Below are 18,126 nucleotides of genomic sequence, written 5' to 3'. Positions count from 1 at the left end.
ATTTATGTTTGGCCACTCGTTATCATCTTCTTAACATGATTGCTGACACTGCACCTAATAAAAAAGTGATTAAGTTAAAAGAAAGAGAAAGCATAGAATAATGTATAAGAAAAGTTAAGAAGAGTGATTAATTTAAGTGAAAGATGAAGAGGGCCACCACGTAGAAAATGAAAAGAGAAGACAGGAATGAGGAAGATTTGAAAAGAAAGAATAAAGTAATAATAACAACAACAACAACATTTAACATATGAAAGGGGAAGAAGGTGAAGAATAATGAATGATGTGTTGTTTGTTTCGTACAAGTTTTGTTCACTTTTTTCTTCAATTCTTTATTTAATTTCTCTCTTTGTCATCTCATGTCAAGTCATATCAAGTCAACCTTTGACCCTTCCCATTTATTATTCTCTCTCTCTCTCTCTTATTATAAACTAATTAATTGATTAGTTTAATCAATCAATTAATATTATAAACTTCTTCTAACTTCATGCCAATCATGGAGTTTCACTTTCAAACATCATCACTTTTGTAGGGACCTCACTTTCCTTCTTATGTTTTCACTTTTTAGATCATATGTGTATGTGTCTTTTCATTGAGCTCTTCTGCCGTTTTTGTGTGCTCATGGGTATGTCATTGTTTTGGAAGTTTTAGTGCTCATGGCAGTGAGGAATTTTTGTATGATACCTAAATTTGTTCTTAGCCATCTAAGCCCTTATTCAAATTTGTGTAGAACGGGTACAATAAAAATATTTAATAAATTAGCAAGTATTTGATGACGTGTCAAATAATCGGTGAAAGTAGTATGTATAGTACTCTAGTGTGTGTGTTTTTTTTTCTGTCATTTTTGTATCGTCTAATTTATATGGGTTGAGTTGAATTAGTTTAAAATATGAGTTGGATTTGGTTGAAAATTTTATTTTTTTTAGGTTAGGTTGAAAAAATCGGTTCAACCCAACCCAAATTATATTATATTTTTTATTTGATAAAAGTAAAGAAAAATTAACCGATCGTGTAAAAATAAATGATTGTTTAAACGTAGAAAGCTAAATGATTGCATAAAACAATAAATGAGAAAGCTAAAGGACGGTCTAGTTGGAAATGAAAAAAAAAAAAACTCTTTTTAACCTTAGAGTCATTTCGTATAAAACTTTTTAATTTTGTAAGGGAAGTTTTGCAACTTTTTAAAGTATTTTTAAAAAACAAAATACTAATAATTAAAATTAAACTATAATAATAATGAATATATTCAGAAATCCTCTTTCGCGGGTCAGCACACAATTTCTCCGCTATTACCGCTCATTCCACTTCTTCACACTACGCTAACTTTTTCCTTTCTCTCTATTATTCGCTTGGGTTCTATCATCTTCTACTTCTACGCCACGATCAGATTGACTTCTTTTCTTCTTCTTTCTCTTTTCTGACATTTGAATGTGGGTATTACTTATTGAAGATGGAGGGAGATAAAGATGCATATTACGTTGTACACAAAGGGGATGTTTTTGGATTTTATAGGACTGCTAAGGAGTTGCTGACTCATCCTGGACGTTTTGTAAGTGCTCAAAGTTTTTGTTTTCCTTTTACTTGTGTTTATGTACGTGTGCTGTATATTTGTATCATCTGGGACTCGGAAGCTACCCATCAGGAGCATGATTTTGGGGTTTATCCCTTTTGGTAAGCTACCCAGTTGGTTGCTTTGGAATCTTTGGTTTTAAAGAGCTTATGGTGAGATTCAAGTTTAACGTACGTTTATTTTTTTTTAAATTAAATATTTTTAAATGTTAACACATTTTAAAACTGGGTTTGGTTACATTTTCCTTAAATGTTGATTTTAATAGCAAGCATCTGGAAGTGATTCCACACATGTCAAGTTACCCTCAAGTGAATCTAGAGTGATTTCCATTTTCCACTTTCCAATCAGTCATATTAGAGAGATTCTTGGAAGACAATTCTTTACAAATTTGATTATTTCAGGAGTGGTTTTTATTTGGTACCAAAACTCAGATAAAAAAATTAGCCCTTCAAATTCATCAAGGAAGCTGGCTTAAGCACACATTAAGTGAACTATAGAACGTTTGTCCTTCTCTTCCTGCAGGTATTTTGTGATTTTTCTTATCTGTTGGTGTTGCTACTGGTTATGGACATTGTCACTGTCCACATTGACATCCTATGTAATTTTAGTTGAGAGTCTGTTGGGCTAAGAATACAAGGGTTCGCATTTCAGATTTTGGTGTGATATATTATGTGAGGCTAGTGGCTTTTTGGGTTAATTACAATCAATGAATACTAAAGTTAAACATCTCAGATTTATCATAGCACTACAACATGAGTAAAGGTCTTGGATGTCGAATCTAGGAACTCCTTTGTCGCCGGGTTATTTACCATGGCCCCAACCCCACTTTTCTTCCAACATCATGTTGTACTTGGACATAGTGCCCAAATTGGCAACGGATGGGATCTTGCTCCTCCTTCTAACGTAAAGCGGAAAAGAAAAATGTTATTGAACTTATTTACTTGCTTGGATATATGTGGTTGATGTCACTTCTTCTCCATCTTACTAGGATCCTGATGCAACGATCTACAAAGGGTATCACTTATCTAAAGAAGCAGAAGAATATCTTGTAGCGCACGGACTTCAGAGTGCCACCTACTCTATAAGTGCTGCCAATGTGACCAAGGATCTATTTGGAAAAATACTTCCTTGTTTCCCTTATGAGGTTTGAAACAATGCATTTTTTGTTCTAAAATGTAATTATTTCAACTATTCTAATTCTACTGTACTTTTATCTTAAAAGAAATATAATCCATTGCTTTTGTATCTGAAGGCATTAAACGTTTTGTTAAACGAGTTTGATACAGGAATCTTTCTTGGTTTATTTATGAAATTGACATGATTAATAAACTTGATTGGTGATGCTTCTTTTTGATTTCCAAACGTTGTTTAACAAATTGTATATTGTAATGACATAGAGGTCGGGTTGTGAAGTCTGCTAGTGATACTTTTGTTTGAAACATATTTATATTTTTCTCAGCAACCATCTGCTACTAGAGGAAAAATGGCTGAAGAATACTCGAAAGCTGAGAGACAAGAACGAGTCCTTGAGAATACTGAATATGTAAGTTTGTCTGTTTCACAGTAAAAATTATTCAGTTGAAATTTTCACGAGTCACTGTGGTAATCGATAGAAAGGTCAAAGGTGTCCCCAGGATTCATGTGGCTGTTGTTTGCTGTCTTCAGATTTGATTGGGAAAAGGGTACATTGTTTTTACTTCCTATACCCAAGTGCGCGTATTTTGTAGTTCTTACTTCTCTGTTTGCTTAAATTTGTGTCTCGAACTGTAGATGGTGACTTCCACTTTCTCCCCCACTAATGATTTTTTTTCAATTTGGAGTTTTTGTAATCTCATTTAGCCGTGGGATAACGATAACATAATTGACTCCTAATGAGCAACTCAAGAAGGACCAATGTAACTAGGGAATCCTAGTTAAAACAATGGATTTTGAATTAATGAGGCCCGAAATTTTTTTGTTTCTCACCAAGAGTTGCTGAAAAGGCTTTTGTCTTTACTAAGGAGTTTATAAGGCTTCATGGGTTCAAATTCCAGTGTATTGAACTGGGAACGTTTTCATGAGAACATTGTGGGGGAGATTTTCTCAAGATGCAACCCATGGACTGTTAGAGGTTAGTAAATAGTTACTTGGGAAACCTATTTTCACTTTTTCGTGTCTGCTAAACCAAACAGTTAGGCTAGGTGGGTATAACACCTCCTTCCATGCATTTACAAAAGAAGTCTTTTTTTTCAAGTGTCGATGGGTGGATTCTCATCCTTGTAGGTCATTATGAACAGGTTTCCTAATTTTCTACTATTGCAAATTTAGATGATTTGAAGTCGCTATAAACACGGGCACAATTGACTATGAAAAACAATTCTGTCAAGCACCAACATACTGAAGTTTTTAGATGGTGACCATCTGAAGTGGTCGACTTTCCAGCAACTCTTGGTAGTGTTATCAGAAGGAAGAATGGAAATCTGGCCCCAATATGAATTACCACCAAACTGAGTGTGGATGGGTGTTCCATTTATCTCATCTCAGTTATGTTTAGCCCTTGGCAGTAACCGGCAACTCATCCTCATCACCAAACCTTGTGTTCAGAAGTAGAAATCAATCTTCAACTTGTTATAATATCCTATGAACACATTATCTATTGACGATTTGAGGCTCCATTCGATGGAAGAGACAACAGGCTGAAAATGGTATCTGGGAATTTGGTTAGGGTGAAATAATTCTGAAGGAAAAAGACGTTTTTGATTCCTAGGTTTTGGTCCAGTTTCTATTCAGTCCTTAGATCCCAAAATGTTATACATTTAGTCCTTGAGTTTTGATTTTGGTTTCAACCTTCAGTTTTGATTTTGGTTTCAATTTAGTTCGTAAGTATGAAGATGTTACATTTTAAAGTCAAGATTTGAGTTTTGTTTCAATTTGGTCCCAATATTTTACATTTTAACTCCAATTTTTCATTAAATACTCACTTATAAACATTGATGTCAATGTTTATTAATTAATTTAAAGTAATTATGAAATAAAGTTTTACATTTTAATTTTGGAACAAAATTCAAATGTCAATGGTAACATCGTAACATTTTGAAACTTATGGACTAGATGAGAATCAAACTCAAAATATAAAGATCAAACGTGTAACCTTTTGAATGCTAAGGACTAAATAGAAACTAGATCCAAAACTTAGAGACGAAAAATGTACTGTTTTCTAATTGTGAACTATGTTTCAACTTGAGGACATGGTGAGTGCTGAAAGGATCTTTTGTAGCTCTTTGTGGGAGGTTCAGACTAACTTTGGAGTTTGGCTCTTAGGTTGCTCTTTTATTCTTTTTTAGTAACGTATATCTCAAAGTTTCTTACTTTTAAATAGAAGTTTGGTACAAAGAAAAATGCCCTCATGAACGTACGACTATATTGTCACTCTTTCCTTTTACCAATGCTCTGCAATTGTCCTGAGTTTTATCTTAATTTGCCAGTGGTTTTTAAATTATTAATTGAATATATCTGCTTCCAGACCTATTTTCTTGAGTTTGATGGTGCCTCAAAGGGAAATCCTGGGCTAGCAGGTGCTGGAGCTGTTTTACGTGCTAACGATGGATCTACGGTTGTTAAATTCAATTATTCTCTACATTCTCAAAGCCTTTACTTTTATTTATTTATTATTATTTTTTTTTTGGCTTAAAGCTTAAGTTTGCTCATTTGATAGGTCTGTAAGTTGCAAGAAGGGGTTGGGATTGCTACATGTAATGTTGCTGAATATCGTGCTGTAATTTTAGGACTGAAACATGCTCTAAAGAATGGCATTAAACACATTCGTGTCCAAGGAGACTCTAAGCTTGTTTGTATGCAGGTTTGTCAGCTTTATTAGCATTTTACATACAGACAGGTGTACCAGCTAACAAACTTTTCTCCACACAACTATATGTATGTTCCAAATGAACGCAATGTTGCAATGTTCAAGCTGACAGTTGCGAATATCTCCTGCTGTATACACATATAGATAGATAAGATCAAGGAAGCTGTTAAACATGACTTCTGTCAAATTCTACTTAAACTACGCACAATCACAAGTTTGATTTATATATACATGATTTCTGTCAAATTTTCTGCTTGCTTTCAATCTTTCTCGTGTTCAAGTCAGATGTAAAAGGGAACGTGGATTTTCTATGACAGGTTCAGGGTCTATGGAAGCTCAAAAACCCAAATATGGCTAAATTTTGTAAAGTGGCTAAGGAGCTCAAGGATAAGTTTGTGTCATTTGAGATCAGCCATTTCCCTAGGGTACATTTTTTTTCTTCTTTTAGACTGAATATTCCTAGGAACATACAACAGCATATATTTATGTGTGTGTGTTTCCTGAAGATTTTGAAGTATTGTTTTTTCCCTTTTTGGTATTCAATTCTTTTACAAGTTTTTGCATTTGTCCAATCCACCTTAGCAGAGCGTGCACCTTTTTTTTTTTTTTTTTGTTTCTTGAACTTTTATTGAAAAAAATTAAATAGTAGACAAGTCATAAAGAAGAGAACACACCAGAAATGGACGTTGGAGGAGTAGACTCAAATCTCACAGGGCCATCTTCCTAATATGTTAAAATTTTACGAGTTTTGTGACTGATAAGAATGGTGGAATTGTGCATTAATCAATGTCGCACAGTTAATTGCATGCTTTTCAGAGTTTTTGGTATTCTTTTAGACATGGAAAATGAATAAGCCTTCTTTGATGCCTTTAATATTTCGATATTGTTTCGATTCTCTTCAAGAGTAAGCTATTCAATAATGTGATCATCTTATTCTCTCTCATTTTGTCATTTCATTCTTACTAATACATAACTCCTTAGCCTACCCTTTTACTGGTTCTGCAATTGTAAATGACATATATTTCCATTTCAAGAAACAAAATTCTGATGCCGATGCTCTAGCGAACTGCGCTATACGTCTACAAGGTGAGTTAGACCTTTCCCAAAGTTAAACCACTACATCATCCTCCGTTTTGCATTTGTTTGGCCTTTTTTCACTGAAGCTTGATTAAATTTTGCAGATGGAGTCGTAGTAGAAGACTGCATGCATAAATGAACTTCAAACACTTTCAAATGGTAGGCAAGGATATCCTCTGCATTAAGCTGCATAGCTATATAGCTGTCCAGATTGACACCCTATTTTGTACCATTTGAATGTTAAAAGATACTTTGATTAACATCCTTATTTTGGTTACTATGTTAACTAATGCAACTTTAGAGCTGTAAATATAGAAAACTTGGATATTGGCATGTCAAGAGTAATTAGTCTTACTCCAGCGTGACGGTTTCTCGCCCCAGATGGATTCTATGATCTCGAGCCTTGAAAATCTATTTTCTCAGGTCCAATTCCAATTCCGAGTACTTGTGACTGGTAATCCTTGCTCTGGGTTCAAGCTCCCTAAAATTTCCTCTTAAAATGGTGAAATTGAAAATTTTTGTTTTGCTGTAAAAGGTTGATGTAAATTTACTGTTTTTTACTCATTATTTTGTTATAAAATATAATCTCTCAATGTATATACCCATTGGAATTACTCTCAAAATGGAACACAATGATACCCTAAACCCTTATATTTATGATTTTTTTTTTCCATTATAAAAGGTTGATGTATAATTAACAAATCTTGATTTTGTTAACAGTTATAGATATTTGAATATGTCACCTGGAAGTTTGTTTAAGTACCTCAAAAGCAAGTATTGAAAAACGTCAATTAAAAGTATAAGATTTAAATCAGGATACATAAACTAAATTTGTTTATTTTGATCTAGGTATAATTTGAATTAAATTAAACTACTGTTAAATTCTGATAGAAGGAGAAAGTTGCATGCATCAAACTTAACGATGAAATTTAGAATATCAAGAAAATAAGATGGTAAAAAACGTTTTACCTAATTCTTAACCCACAAATTGGAAATGAATCAAAAGAAAAGAAGCAACCAACTATTAAATGTCTTCATTGAGAGAAGAACCTTTATATAAGTCTCAATACTCTAGTTAATTGCATCGATCAACATCTCATACTTACGAAATTTGCAACCAAATTTGCAACCTTCACCATATCTGTAATGGAAAGAATTTAAAATTTTGATATTATTTTATAAATGTTTTAGTATATTGGAAAATGAAAAAGAAAAATCATATGTTATTTAAATAAGTAAATAGAGAAGAAAAAAAAAAAGGTTTGAAAGAGGGGAGTGAGTGTAGCGGATAAGCAGAGGATAGGAATCCCAAAATTCACAAACACAAAACACACTCAAACCGTCGAGGAAAATGGCTTCAATCTCCACCTTCCCCGCCCTTCACTTTCCATTTTCAAAATCATCACCAATTCCCAGCCATTCCTTCTCTCTTCCTTCCCCCACGAACTTCACTCTCTCTGCCGCCTCCTTCAGACATTCTCCGCTTCAGGGCCGGAGCCTGCCACGCGTCCTCAAACAAGTCAGGGCAGTTGAAGAGGATGCCTCTGTTCCCGAGCTAGGAGTTGAAAGCGAAGCGTCGTCACCTTCTCCATCTGACCCGCCTGCCGTCACCGTCCCCGTCTCCCCCTCTGATGTTCTCACCATGTTCTTTCAGGTATTATACCCATTTTATTATATTTGTTTGTTTTGGTGAAGTGCTTCTTTGATAACAAATTGGTGAAATGGGGTTCTGAATTTCGTGAAGAATTCCAGCATATTTTGATTTGGGCACGATAATTGTTTGTGGTTTAGACGTTTAACCTGCTCATTTCTTGCCCTGTTAGTTGAAACTTTGAACTTCCACAAGTATTCCACTTCAAAACTAATTTGAAACATTTCCCCATAAAATTTAGCTACAAATCACTCGTAATCATTTCGAAGAAATGTCCAATTACAAACATGAAAATACTTGAACCTATTTCTCAAACTTAGCAACAAAATATCTATTTCTTACTAACTAAAACCACCCAACACTATTGGGATAACTTAAAGACACAAATACAAAACATGTATACGACGCGAGCACGGTGACCCGTTCAGTTTTCTACAAATCTAGGGATGTTCACTGCAAGGACACACTTATTGAAATGTTATCACGAAAATAATTCGAAGTAAATAGATTGACGCATTTATATTCTTAAAAATTAGTATATGATATGTTCCAGACTCAAAATATGTTATTATTTTTATATATGTGTCTTTCTTTGTTTTATGCATGCTTGTTAACACATCTGATGCACTAACAATTGTCTGATACATGTTCAATAAGTGTTGGAATGTCCAAGTGCCTTACAGGTATCAGACTTGAACATGCTAGTCAGACTAAAGCATATATGCTTCTTAGGGAATAATCAATACGTGCAAAGATAGTCGTATCCAACTACAAGAATGGCCGTATATAGTTACAAATCTTTTTTCAAAAAGTGGAACCTTAGCTAGTTGAACGTAGTAAATATACTTATTACGTGTAGGGTTCAAATGAGTGATATTGAAACTTTTAAGATTTAAATTAACTCACTATATAAACGCATCGGAAGAAAATTAAACTTTTCCCCGATCTTGACATTTTCACCGATTTTATGAACTATGCCCATTCTAGGGATTTGTAAGCATAATATCTTTGAATTGCTTGGAGGCATCTCTTATGGTTATCTTTTTTCGTTTCTGAAGGCAGAGGGGACGCTAAATGAATCAGCTATTCCTTCTGTAACTGGGGCTTTGGAGGTACATTTTTCTATCATCCTTACGCCTTCCATGTTTCGTTTCTTGTTATTTGTTAATCGATTGTCTTTAAGTAGGTCTTTTTAATAATTATTTTTACTCGATAGGCTGTGAACCTCCAACTTTGATAATTCATGAATTTTCAATCTACAAGATGAGGGGAATGGATTAATCTATAAGTTATAACTGGCCCATGTGGAAAATCCTACCGAAAATTATGAATAGGAATTCATGGTGTTCTCACTTTCATCAGGACTTCATAGTTCATAATAAGATTTGTCTTCTAGTAGCTCTACTAATTTGTTGAAGGATTTCGGTATAGCAGCAACTTGGTGGTAGATGTTTTGCTATAAATCAACTTGACACCATTCAACACAGCAGGGTAGATAACAGTAAAATCAAAGTCTAAATTTGCTTATTTGCATGTGTTTCTCTGTAGCAAACGGAGGGTATTTCCGGGTTGAAAGTCCAAGTCGTTGAGGGCATTGCATCAGTTGCGGTATGTTAAGATCATTAGTTGTCAGTAAACAATTTATGTGTCTTCTACTCAATTGGCTAAATGGTTTTTTATCCTCTTCTTGTTCTAGCTTACAAAACAAACAACAATACAATCTACAGGAGTGGCCTCGAGTTTGATCGAGACCATTCAAGGTGCAGGTTTTAAGTTACAAACCTTGAATTTGAGTTTTGAGGATGAGGAAGAAGTTTTTGTTTAGGTACTCTTGATTGTGAAGTGTAAGAATTGGAGAGAGGGAAAGAGAGAAAAATCTGGAGATAGATAAGGTAGGGAAGCTTAATTAAGAGCTCCATTGATCATTTCACGGAAGATTAGACAATGCAGATGGTGAAAACCTACCATTTCCAAAATGCCCTCAAAGTGCTTAAATGTATCAGGTTTGATGAGATTAATCTTTTGCCATTGCTTGATTTTTGTGTATGAACTGTGGGGTTAAAGTTTTCTTTATCTTTAGATCATTAGAATAGAAATATGGAATGTCATTAAACCAAATGGCCATTTGTTTTTTAAATCAATCCCTTTTCTTGCATACTGCATTATAGTGTCATTTATTTTGTGGGAATCTTGGATGGTACCCAAAACATGGTATAGTATGTGGTGAAATTAACGTCTTAAATTAGTAATGGGTGACTTTTTGGTGATTGACAACATAATTTAGCATGAATAAAAGTTCTATAGTATGTGAGATGGGAGAATCAAACCTTTAACTTCGAAACTTAATAAAACTAACACTATGCCATTTGAGCGATATTCTTTTTTACAAGTTCGAGGATTATGTTTCTATTTTCTTAAGTTCAAACTAAATCAAGGTTGGGTTATTTGAAGCTTACCTCTTAGCGTCATTTTTATGTCAAGATGAACATTTGATGAGTAACAAAAGTTGTAACAACAATCCTAACTTCTTTCAAACTCAACAAAAACATAACTTTTTTTCTTTTTTCTAAGGTTGAAGGTTGGATCTTTTTTTTTCTTCATAGTTTAAAAAAGAGAATTTTCATTTTGAAAACCCTTTCATTCTCCTTTATTCATGCACCTATCTCTCTTGAAAACCCCATCTCACATTCATTATTCTAAAAATTATGATATGTTATGTTACAATTTTTTACTTGAATAGATAGATCTTGGTTGATACATATGTCTTTGACCAAATCTTGGTCCATCCATTTTTTTAGTACAAGATCTAATCTTGATACATATGTTTGAAATAAATTACAAGGATCTTGCCCCCATCAATTTTAATAGTTTTGTTAAAAGAAAATGAAAATAAAAAAGTAATTAAATGACAGATGTATTTGATGTCCTTGGGTGTGGAGGGGGGGCCTTAATAATTGAGACTATGTAGCCTTTAATTATTATGTTACACCCCATGGATGAATGTAAGAGGTCAGCTTCTGACTTTGTTGTTCAACAAATACACAACCTCCTCACTATACATTTCTTTCCTCTCTTCTTTCTGCCCCACTCTCAACAAATCAATCTTTTTTTCCCCTTCAATTATCATATCAGAATTAAATAGTTTTTATTACTTCAAAGTTTTACATCTTTCACCTATTATATTTTTGTGTGAAAATTATTATTAATATCTAGCCAGAGTTGATTTATACTCCAAACTATTTATATGGTTATTAGGTTATTAAAACGAGAATATAGTTGGTGGTAACTAAATTGACAAGCACTCTCATTAAATAATAAGAGGTTTAAATTCTCATATTCTACATAGTCGTACCTAATTATAATAATTATAACAACAGTAATAATAACAGTAATAATATGTGATTGCAGAATGTAGACATCCTTCTATCAATAATACATAAGTTTTGGTATAACATTAATGAAATTTATATTTACATTTGTCACATTGTACTCTAACAAAACAATAATGTTGTCACAATTACACTTTTTGCCAACAAGCAAAAACAACTGCATCATATCAACCAACAATTTTTTTCTTCTTTTTTTTGCTAAATTACAAAATATCCAATCAAACTCTATCACTTATGTTTTCTTTTTAAAAAAACACCTTTAAAAATTCACTAATTTCAAACATTTCTATCATAAATAGATTAGGATGTATTTGTAGATATTTTAAAAAAAATTGTTAGTTAAAATAATTTTCTTTAAAACGTATAATATTTTCATTAATAAATTTCATAAACATTTCGATTCTACTTTTGGTAAAGAGGTTTCATACACATATTTAATACACCATTATTTATTGCGACACTTATTTGATTTTTCAAACTTGAGTCATATAGTTTATAAGTATTGATAAAAATAAAATATCAAATATTAATTCAAGAGTCAAATCCAAGTTTGGTGGAGAATAATTGTAATTCAATTCCTGGGACTTAAAATTGTATCAATATATATATATATATATATATATATATATATATATATATATATTAAAAGCTTTGTAATATATGATGGCGACACATGATTTTTGGCAACAATATGTTGTATGATTTCATCATGTGCTTAATTGCTTGTTCATTAGAATTAATCATTTATGTTTCTTATATTTTTTGAAATTGGAGAATATTTTATGACAATTGAAAAAAGAAAAGTTGATTACTTTTGCAATAAGAAAAATCTCCACTAAAATTGTTACTAATTAAAAATTATATATTTAGGATAAAGATTTATTTAAAAAAATATGTAATAAATTTGAAATCGTGACACTTAGACACTCGCTCATCATTTTTAGTTAGTTTTTAATTTCAAATCTACACTTGGGTAATTTAATTTTAACGTGTTTTGAGAGTTAAAATATCACTTAAACACTTTTGAGGTACTTTTAGATTGAGTTTGAGAGTAAAACTATAGCACTTAGACATTTAGACACCTACATGTTATGAAACAATTTTGAGAATTGAAGTGCTATTTTCAAACTTTTTAAAGTTATTTTAAGAGTTAAAGTATGACTTGAAAGCTTTTTAGATATTATTTGTAGTTGGTTGAGTTTAGAAATCACACCTGAATTATTTTGATAGGCATGGAGTGGGTGAATAGCATATAGAACTTGAATCAAATGCATATAAATTACTCTATTTATTATGATACAATATTCATTTGAAACAAGTAAGATTTATGATGTTGTTCCTATTCACTTTAATATACCTTTTTCTTTTCATGTTTATGTAGTTTGAAGACGTTGGAAATTATTATTATTATTTTTTTGGAGACCAACGCAGTAAGCTAACCATTTATGTGTATTTAATATTTTTCATTTTGGTACAAAATGAAATCTAATAACTTATGTAACTAGGCACTAGATCTAGAAGCAAATGTGAAACAAATTAAAATAGTCTTGAGCAAATTAAAATAGAAGCATATATAAAGCTGTAGCGACTTCTGATGCATGAACGAAAATGAAACTAAGGTTATTTTGTGTGTGTATACGAGTATAGTAGCTATTATTTAAAGATAGTAATAGATGGAATGTGATTAGAGAGAGTATTAAATAAGATGGAATGTAAAAAAGAAAAGAAGAAGAAAGGAGGTTGATGAGCAGTAGAGAGCAGTGTTAATATTAACTAAGAAAGAGGAGAAGTTAAGAGTTTGAGTAAATGAGTCGTCGGTGGGAACATCTAATCTCATCTCATCTTTTCTCTTCTCTTCTCATCTCTCTTTCATTTTTAATTGTTTGTAAAAGTAAAAGAGGATTAGGTGAAGCAGACAGCTTTGACTGATGTCACGTCACGTGGATCCAGTGAGAGAAGAAAAATAAAATAAGAAACAGGTGGCCGTGACTGTGCCTCTCCTGGCTCCACCCTTTTGTCCTAATCATCATATTGCCTTCGCCACTCCCCTCCACCTCTAAGCTCTTCAACACCTCTTCCTTCTTCATTCTATTCTTTTAATTCTTATTCATCACATCAATAACTTACCTAAACAAATCATTGGAGGAATATGATTACTCAAAACCTTTTCAACTTTCATATAAATATATTAAATCTTCAATAAGTTACCTCAAAAGAAAAAAAAGAAGAAGAAAAGCTTTGTGTTTAATAAGCTGTTTTTGGACTTTTCACTGAATGTATCATAATTATTAAAGTCAATGGACATATTACATAAATATTAAATTTCATAGATAATATATAAATGAAGTGGTAAATATTTTATTAACTGGTGACAGCTTTTGCAATAATAACTAATAATATATATTGCCTATTATCTCATTTGATACTATACAAAGGTTAAAAAGTACTCAAGTACTCTGACAATCTTGAAACCTCTAGAAAAAGCTTCCCCAAACTCATTCAAATCATTTACATCATTTTACTTACCTTAACCTTCTTACTCCAATATTATCCCATCCATCCAAACAAATCTTCTCAACATGCATTCCTACTTCTTCAGCTAAAGGGTTCATTCAAAGATGTGGAAACGAAGCCATCAATTCAACGCTACTATTTGCTCAATCTCCTAAATTCTTGCCACCTTAAAAAAGAGAGATATAACCATCTCTCTATATTGAACACACTGATCCTCTAGTTAACAACAGTCCATTACTCTATTTCCATCCTTCCAATGTCAAGATTAACAAGTAGTGTAGTATTAGTGGTAAAAATCTAAAAAGACTCCCAAAACCCAACCAAACGCAAAGAGGGGCAGAGAAAGAAGACAAGAGCTCGTGGAGAAAGGTAGTAAATAATTGCAAAGGACACTCCTAAGAAGATCAGTATTTCCTAGTTAGTATGCCTGTACCTGCAGACACTCTTATTCATCATGTGGGTCTAAAATTTTGCTAACCCCAAAACGAAATTAAAAAAAAAAATATATTATATAATATATATTTTTTTTTTTCACCTTGATCTGAACTGGCATCCATCCATCCATCTAGGCACCTACATTTTAATTTGCCTTTTCAATTTACCAAAAACCCATATTCTTGAAATTTGAACCTTCCCACTTTCTCATTTCTGCCTCTATTTAAACGTCTGTGTGGCTTCTTCAAGTTGTAATCAATCAGGATTCAGGGTCTCCTCTTCCTTTCTTTGGTCTGAGTTGCCTTTCCCACCACACCTGTTTGACAAATGGCCTTAATGGCCAATCTCTTTGTCTTTAGCGTGCTTCTTCTATCTGGCTCATGGGTATTGCTCATTCTCTCTTGTAATGTATTGGGTGTTGAGAGTGATTGGATTTTGTATTCCATGATTTGAGGCTGAGTTCTTGGCTTTTCTTTTGCAGGTTTCAGCCAATGCCAATGCCAATGGACTGTCCCAAAAGAAGGTGATTTATATTTTGATTGCTTTGAGATGTGATTTGTGAGCTGGGATTTGTTTCTTTTGTTGTCATTATTTAGTGTTTTGTTCTGTTGTTTAAACATTTTTAACCACATTTTTGTAATGTCTTTTGGTAACATAGTGAAGAGAAGTGAATGTTGCTTGGTATTTGGTTTTACATTACAGGATGCTGTTTACCCCCATGTTCCAGTTCCAGTTCAAGCTCCTTCTACTCCAGTTTACAAAGCGCCGCCAGTGAAGCCACCAACAATCCCTGTTTTGACCCCACCGCCAGCTTCGCCTGTGAAGCCACCAACAATCCCTGTTTTGACGCCACCTCCAGCTCCGCCTGTTAAGCCACCCACAATCCCTGTTTTGACACCACCGCCAGTTAAAGCACCATACACCCCTGCTCCTCCAGTTAAGCTTCCACCACCTCCTTATACTCCTTCTCCACCGGTGAAGCCACCGTCTTCTCCCCCGCCTGCTAAAGCTCCTTACACTCCATCTCCTCCTGTGAAGCCACCTTCCACCCCTGTTCCACCAGTGAAGCCACCGTCTCCGGCTGCTCCTAGGCCACCTCCAGTCTTAGGCAAGGGTAAAGAATTTCTCTATATCTCTTACTCATCCTTACTCCTTCTGGGTTTATGCATTTCTAACTTAACATTCTTAAAACATAAAAGAAGTTTTAAGTATAAGCCTTCAATTTTCGTAGGTTCCATAATAAATTCTCAGTGCCGTGCTTGCTAGTTTAATAGCATGTTTAGGACCACTTATCATTTTCGGAATCAAATTATCTTTAATTGTTCAAAAATTGATTTTGATAATATGAACAATGCAACTGTAGAATTAAATTTTGAATTGATTTCGATCTCGAGTGATTTAAAACCTGACAAAAGGTTATTTCAGCAATTTCAAACTTGTGGAGTGCCCACTCAAATTCTAATACGATTATAGTAGTTGCTGCTTTGAATTGTTATTATCTACAGTTAACTTTAGTATTACTTTTTCGAATGCCTCATTGTTACAGTACTTGCTCAAACTTCACAATAACTATCACAACTCAATTTAAATAGTCTAACCCAAACTTAGAATATTCTGTAGATTACCTGGATGTACGAACTGTCGTAATCATCTACTATAATAACCTACTTGGCATCCTAGATATGTAAATTTCTGCCCTTCATCCTTTGATTGTTATGAATGTGCTCATGATATATAATAATACAGTGTGAAATACATCAGGAAAACAAAAAGACTGGAAGTTAGTGACATTTCAACACCATTTTTACCCAATAAAAAACCTGCTAAAATGAAAAATATAAACGCAGACACTTCAAAAGTTTATCTAAACAATCACATTTAGATACTTTCCACTTGTAGAATTTGTTGTTGTATAATCTTTACTTTTCTTACCAACACATTACTGAAATAGCAGTTTAGATTCTGAGAACCCCATGTTTAAAGCATAGTTTTCCAAAATAATAATCAAATGGGATATATTTGATGTCTAAGCAGCCTGCTACCCAGAATGTGGAAGAAGATGCCAACTTCATTCAAGGAAAAAGATATGCCTAAGGGCGTGCTTGACATGCTGCGACAGGTGCAAGTGTGTTCCACCAGGTACATATGGCAACAGGGAAGTCTGTGGAAAGTGCTACACTGACATGACCACTCATGGCAGCAGAAGCAAGTGTCCTTAAGCCAAATGAAGAACGTACACCGCTTTTTGTTTCATATTTCTTGATGGGTTTTGTTCTACAGTCTGGTTTGATTCAATGGTCAATAGTCATTGGAATTACTACTGAAAGAGCATATAGGATTAGGCCATAGGCTGTTCATAATTGTATGCTCTGTTTTTGGGAGTGTTTGAATTTGATGTATTATAATGATGATGGTAAGGTATTGAAGTAATCTACTCTATTCTAGTTTTGTGCTTTTGGAACTTGTGGTGCTTTTAGCTTCAAGTTTAGGCTTTAATCTACTTCCATGTTAAAGTTCAAATTCTTGTATCTTATTTAATTATTTTACATTAATTAGAAAACAAAAAGGCAGTAAATAAGATCAGTCTGATTTACATTTAATTCCAAAGATGGCATGAAGGAGCTGTTTCAAGTTTCAACACTTAACTGTTGACCTTCTACAAGCAATTTGAGATATTTGTGTTGTCCACTCTAGTAAATAACATGCATAGGTTTAATTCTAAAAGGTTTAGGCTTTATTAGCTAAGTTGCTAAAGAAACAAACTTTAAAATAAAAATAAAGTATTTCAAGGTTTTGTGGTAATCCATTTGTTTTTTTGTTTTTGAAAATTAATTTTCAAATAACACTTGGTAACAAATAAGCTTTTTAGACTTTTTAAATTAAAAAAAATGCTTTTAAAAGTAAAAAGAAAATTTCAAAATAAGAAAAAAAAAAAGTAGCTTTCAAGAAATACATTTTAATTTTCAAAAACAAGAAAATAAATCAGTTTTGAAAAAGATATATATATGACTTCTTCCTTTTTTAACAATAATCTAACAAACTGAAAAAACAAAAACAAAAAGTTAGAGGTTATGGAACCTTAATACTTTAGTGAAAAAAGCAAACAAAATTAATATATTTAAAGAGTGTGTTTGGGTTCCATATTATCACTTGTGGGTTTGGGTTATAATAACTCTAACCCACGTTTGAGCTCCGTGTAATGAAAATCATAGTTTTAGGGTTTTTATTTTTCATTTTTACCCTTAGTCCATCGTCTTTCATTTTCAACTCTTGCCGAATTCGTACCGTTTTCTCTCTCAACTCGTCTTCATTCCTTCTCCACTCGTCTTCAATCTCTCCTCAACACTCACTTCATCCTTTCCTTAACTTTTCCGAGTGGAGGAGTGTTGAAGGGTTGATGGGCAATACTTTGCGGCAAGTCGTACTATCTCGTCCAAGTTCAATGTTGAACCATTCTGGCATGTTGCGTACCAGACAATCTCATCAACCGCGAGATGACGAATGACAATTTCGTTGACAACGTGGATAAGGGACGCGATGACCGGAGGTGATGACATTCAATTCATTTCAAACTCAAATAAATGGACGCAGTGGATGAATGATTTGGCCTCAGAGATGTTCAATCAATGACAGTTGCGTAATCAATAAA

The 18,126-nt window shown here is 33.2% G+C and overlaps 3 protein-coding genes across 3 annotated transcripts; all 3 read left to right on the top strand.

Moving 5' to 3' along the window:
• Positions 1-1,250: 1,250 nt before the first annotated feature.
• Positions 1,251-7,102, top strand: LOC101219107 (hypothetical protein). Its single transcript, XM_004147396.3, has 8 exons — positions 1,251-1,546; positions 2,556-2,711; positions 3,027-3,110; positions 5,070-5,159; positions 5,262-5,405; positions 5,729-5,836; positions 6,446-6,497; positions 6,593-7,102. The coding sequence occupies exons 1-8, from the start codon at positions 1,448-1,450 to the stop codon at positions 6,625-6,627; spliced, it is 768 nt and encodes a 255-aa protein (XP_004147444.1). The 5' UTR covers positions 1,251-1,447; the 3' UTR covers positions 6,628-7,102.
• A 637-nt stretch (positions 7,103-7,739) lies between these two features.
• LOC101219347 (hypothetical protein) lies at positions 7,740-10,294 on the top strand. The gene is made up of 4 exons (XM_004147397.3): positions 7,740-8,142; positions 9,198-9,251; positions 9,688-9,747; positions 9,836-10,294. The coding sequence occupies exons 1-4, from the start codon at positions 7,840-7,842 to the stop codon at positions 9,962-9,964; spliced, it is 546 nt and encodes a 181-aa protein (XP_004147445.1). The 5' UTR covers positions 7,740-7,839; the 3' UTR covers positions 9,965-10,294.
• A 4,278-nt stretch (positions 10,295-14,572) lies between these two features.
• LOC101219588 (gibberellin-regulated protein 14) lies at positions 14,573-17,055 on the top strand. Its single transcript, XM_004147398.3, has 4 exons — positions 14,573-14,861; positions 14,959-15,000; positions 15,180-15,591; positions 16,512-17,055. Exons 1-4 carry the CDS (start codon positions 14,805-14,807, stop codon positions 16,694-16,696), a joined length of 696 nt encoding a protein of 231 aa, XP_004147446.2. The 5' UTR covers positions 14,573-14,804; the 3' UTR covers positions 16,697-17,055.
• Positions 17,056-18,126: the final 1,071 nt, after the last annotated feature.

The sequence above is a fragment of the Cucumis sativus genome, chromosome 3 (assembly GCF_000004075.3).
Source record: "Cucumis sativus cultivar 9930 chromosome 3, Cucumber_9930_V3, whole genome shotgun sequence".
Taxonomy (NCBI): Eukaryota; Viridiplantae; Streptophyta; class Magnoliopsida; order Cucurbitales; family Cucurbitaceae; genus Cucumis; species Cucumis sativus.
Note: the sequence above shows the minus strand (reverse complement) of the source record. Positions and strands in the feature narration are given on the sequence as shown.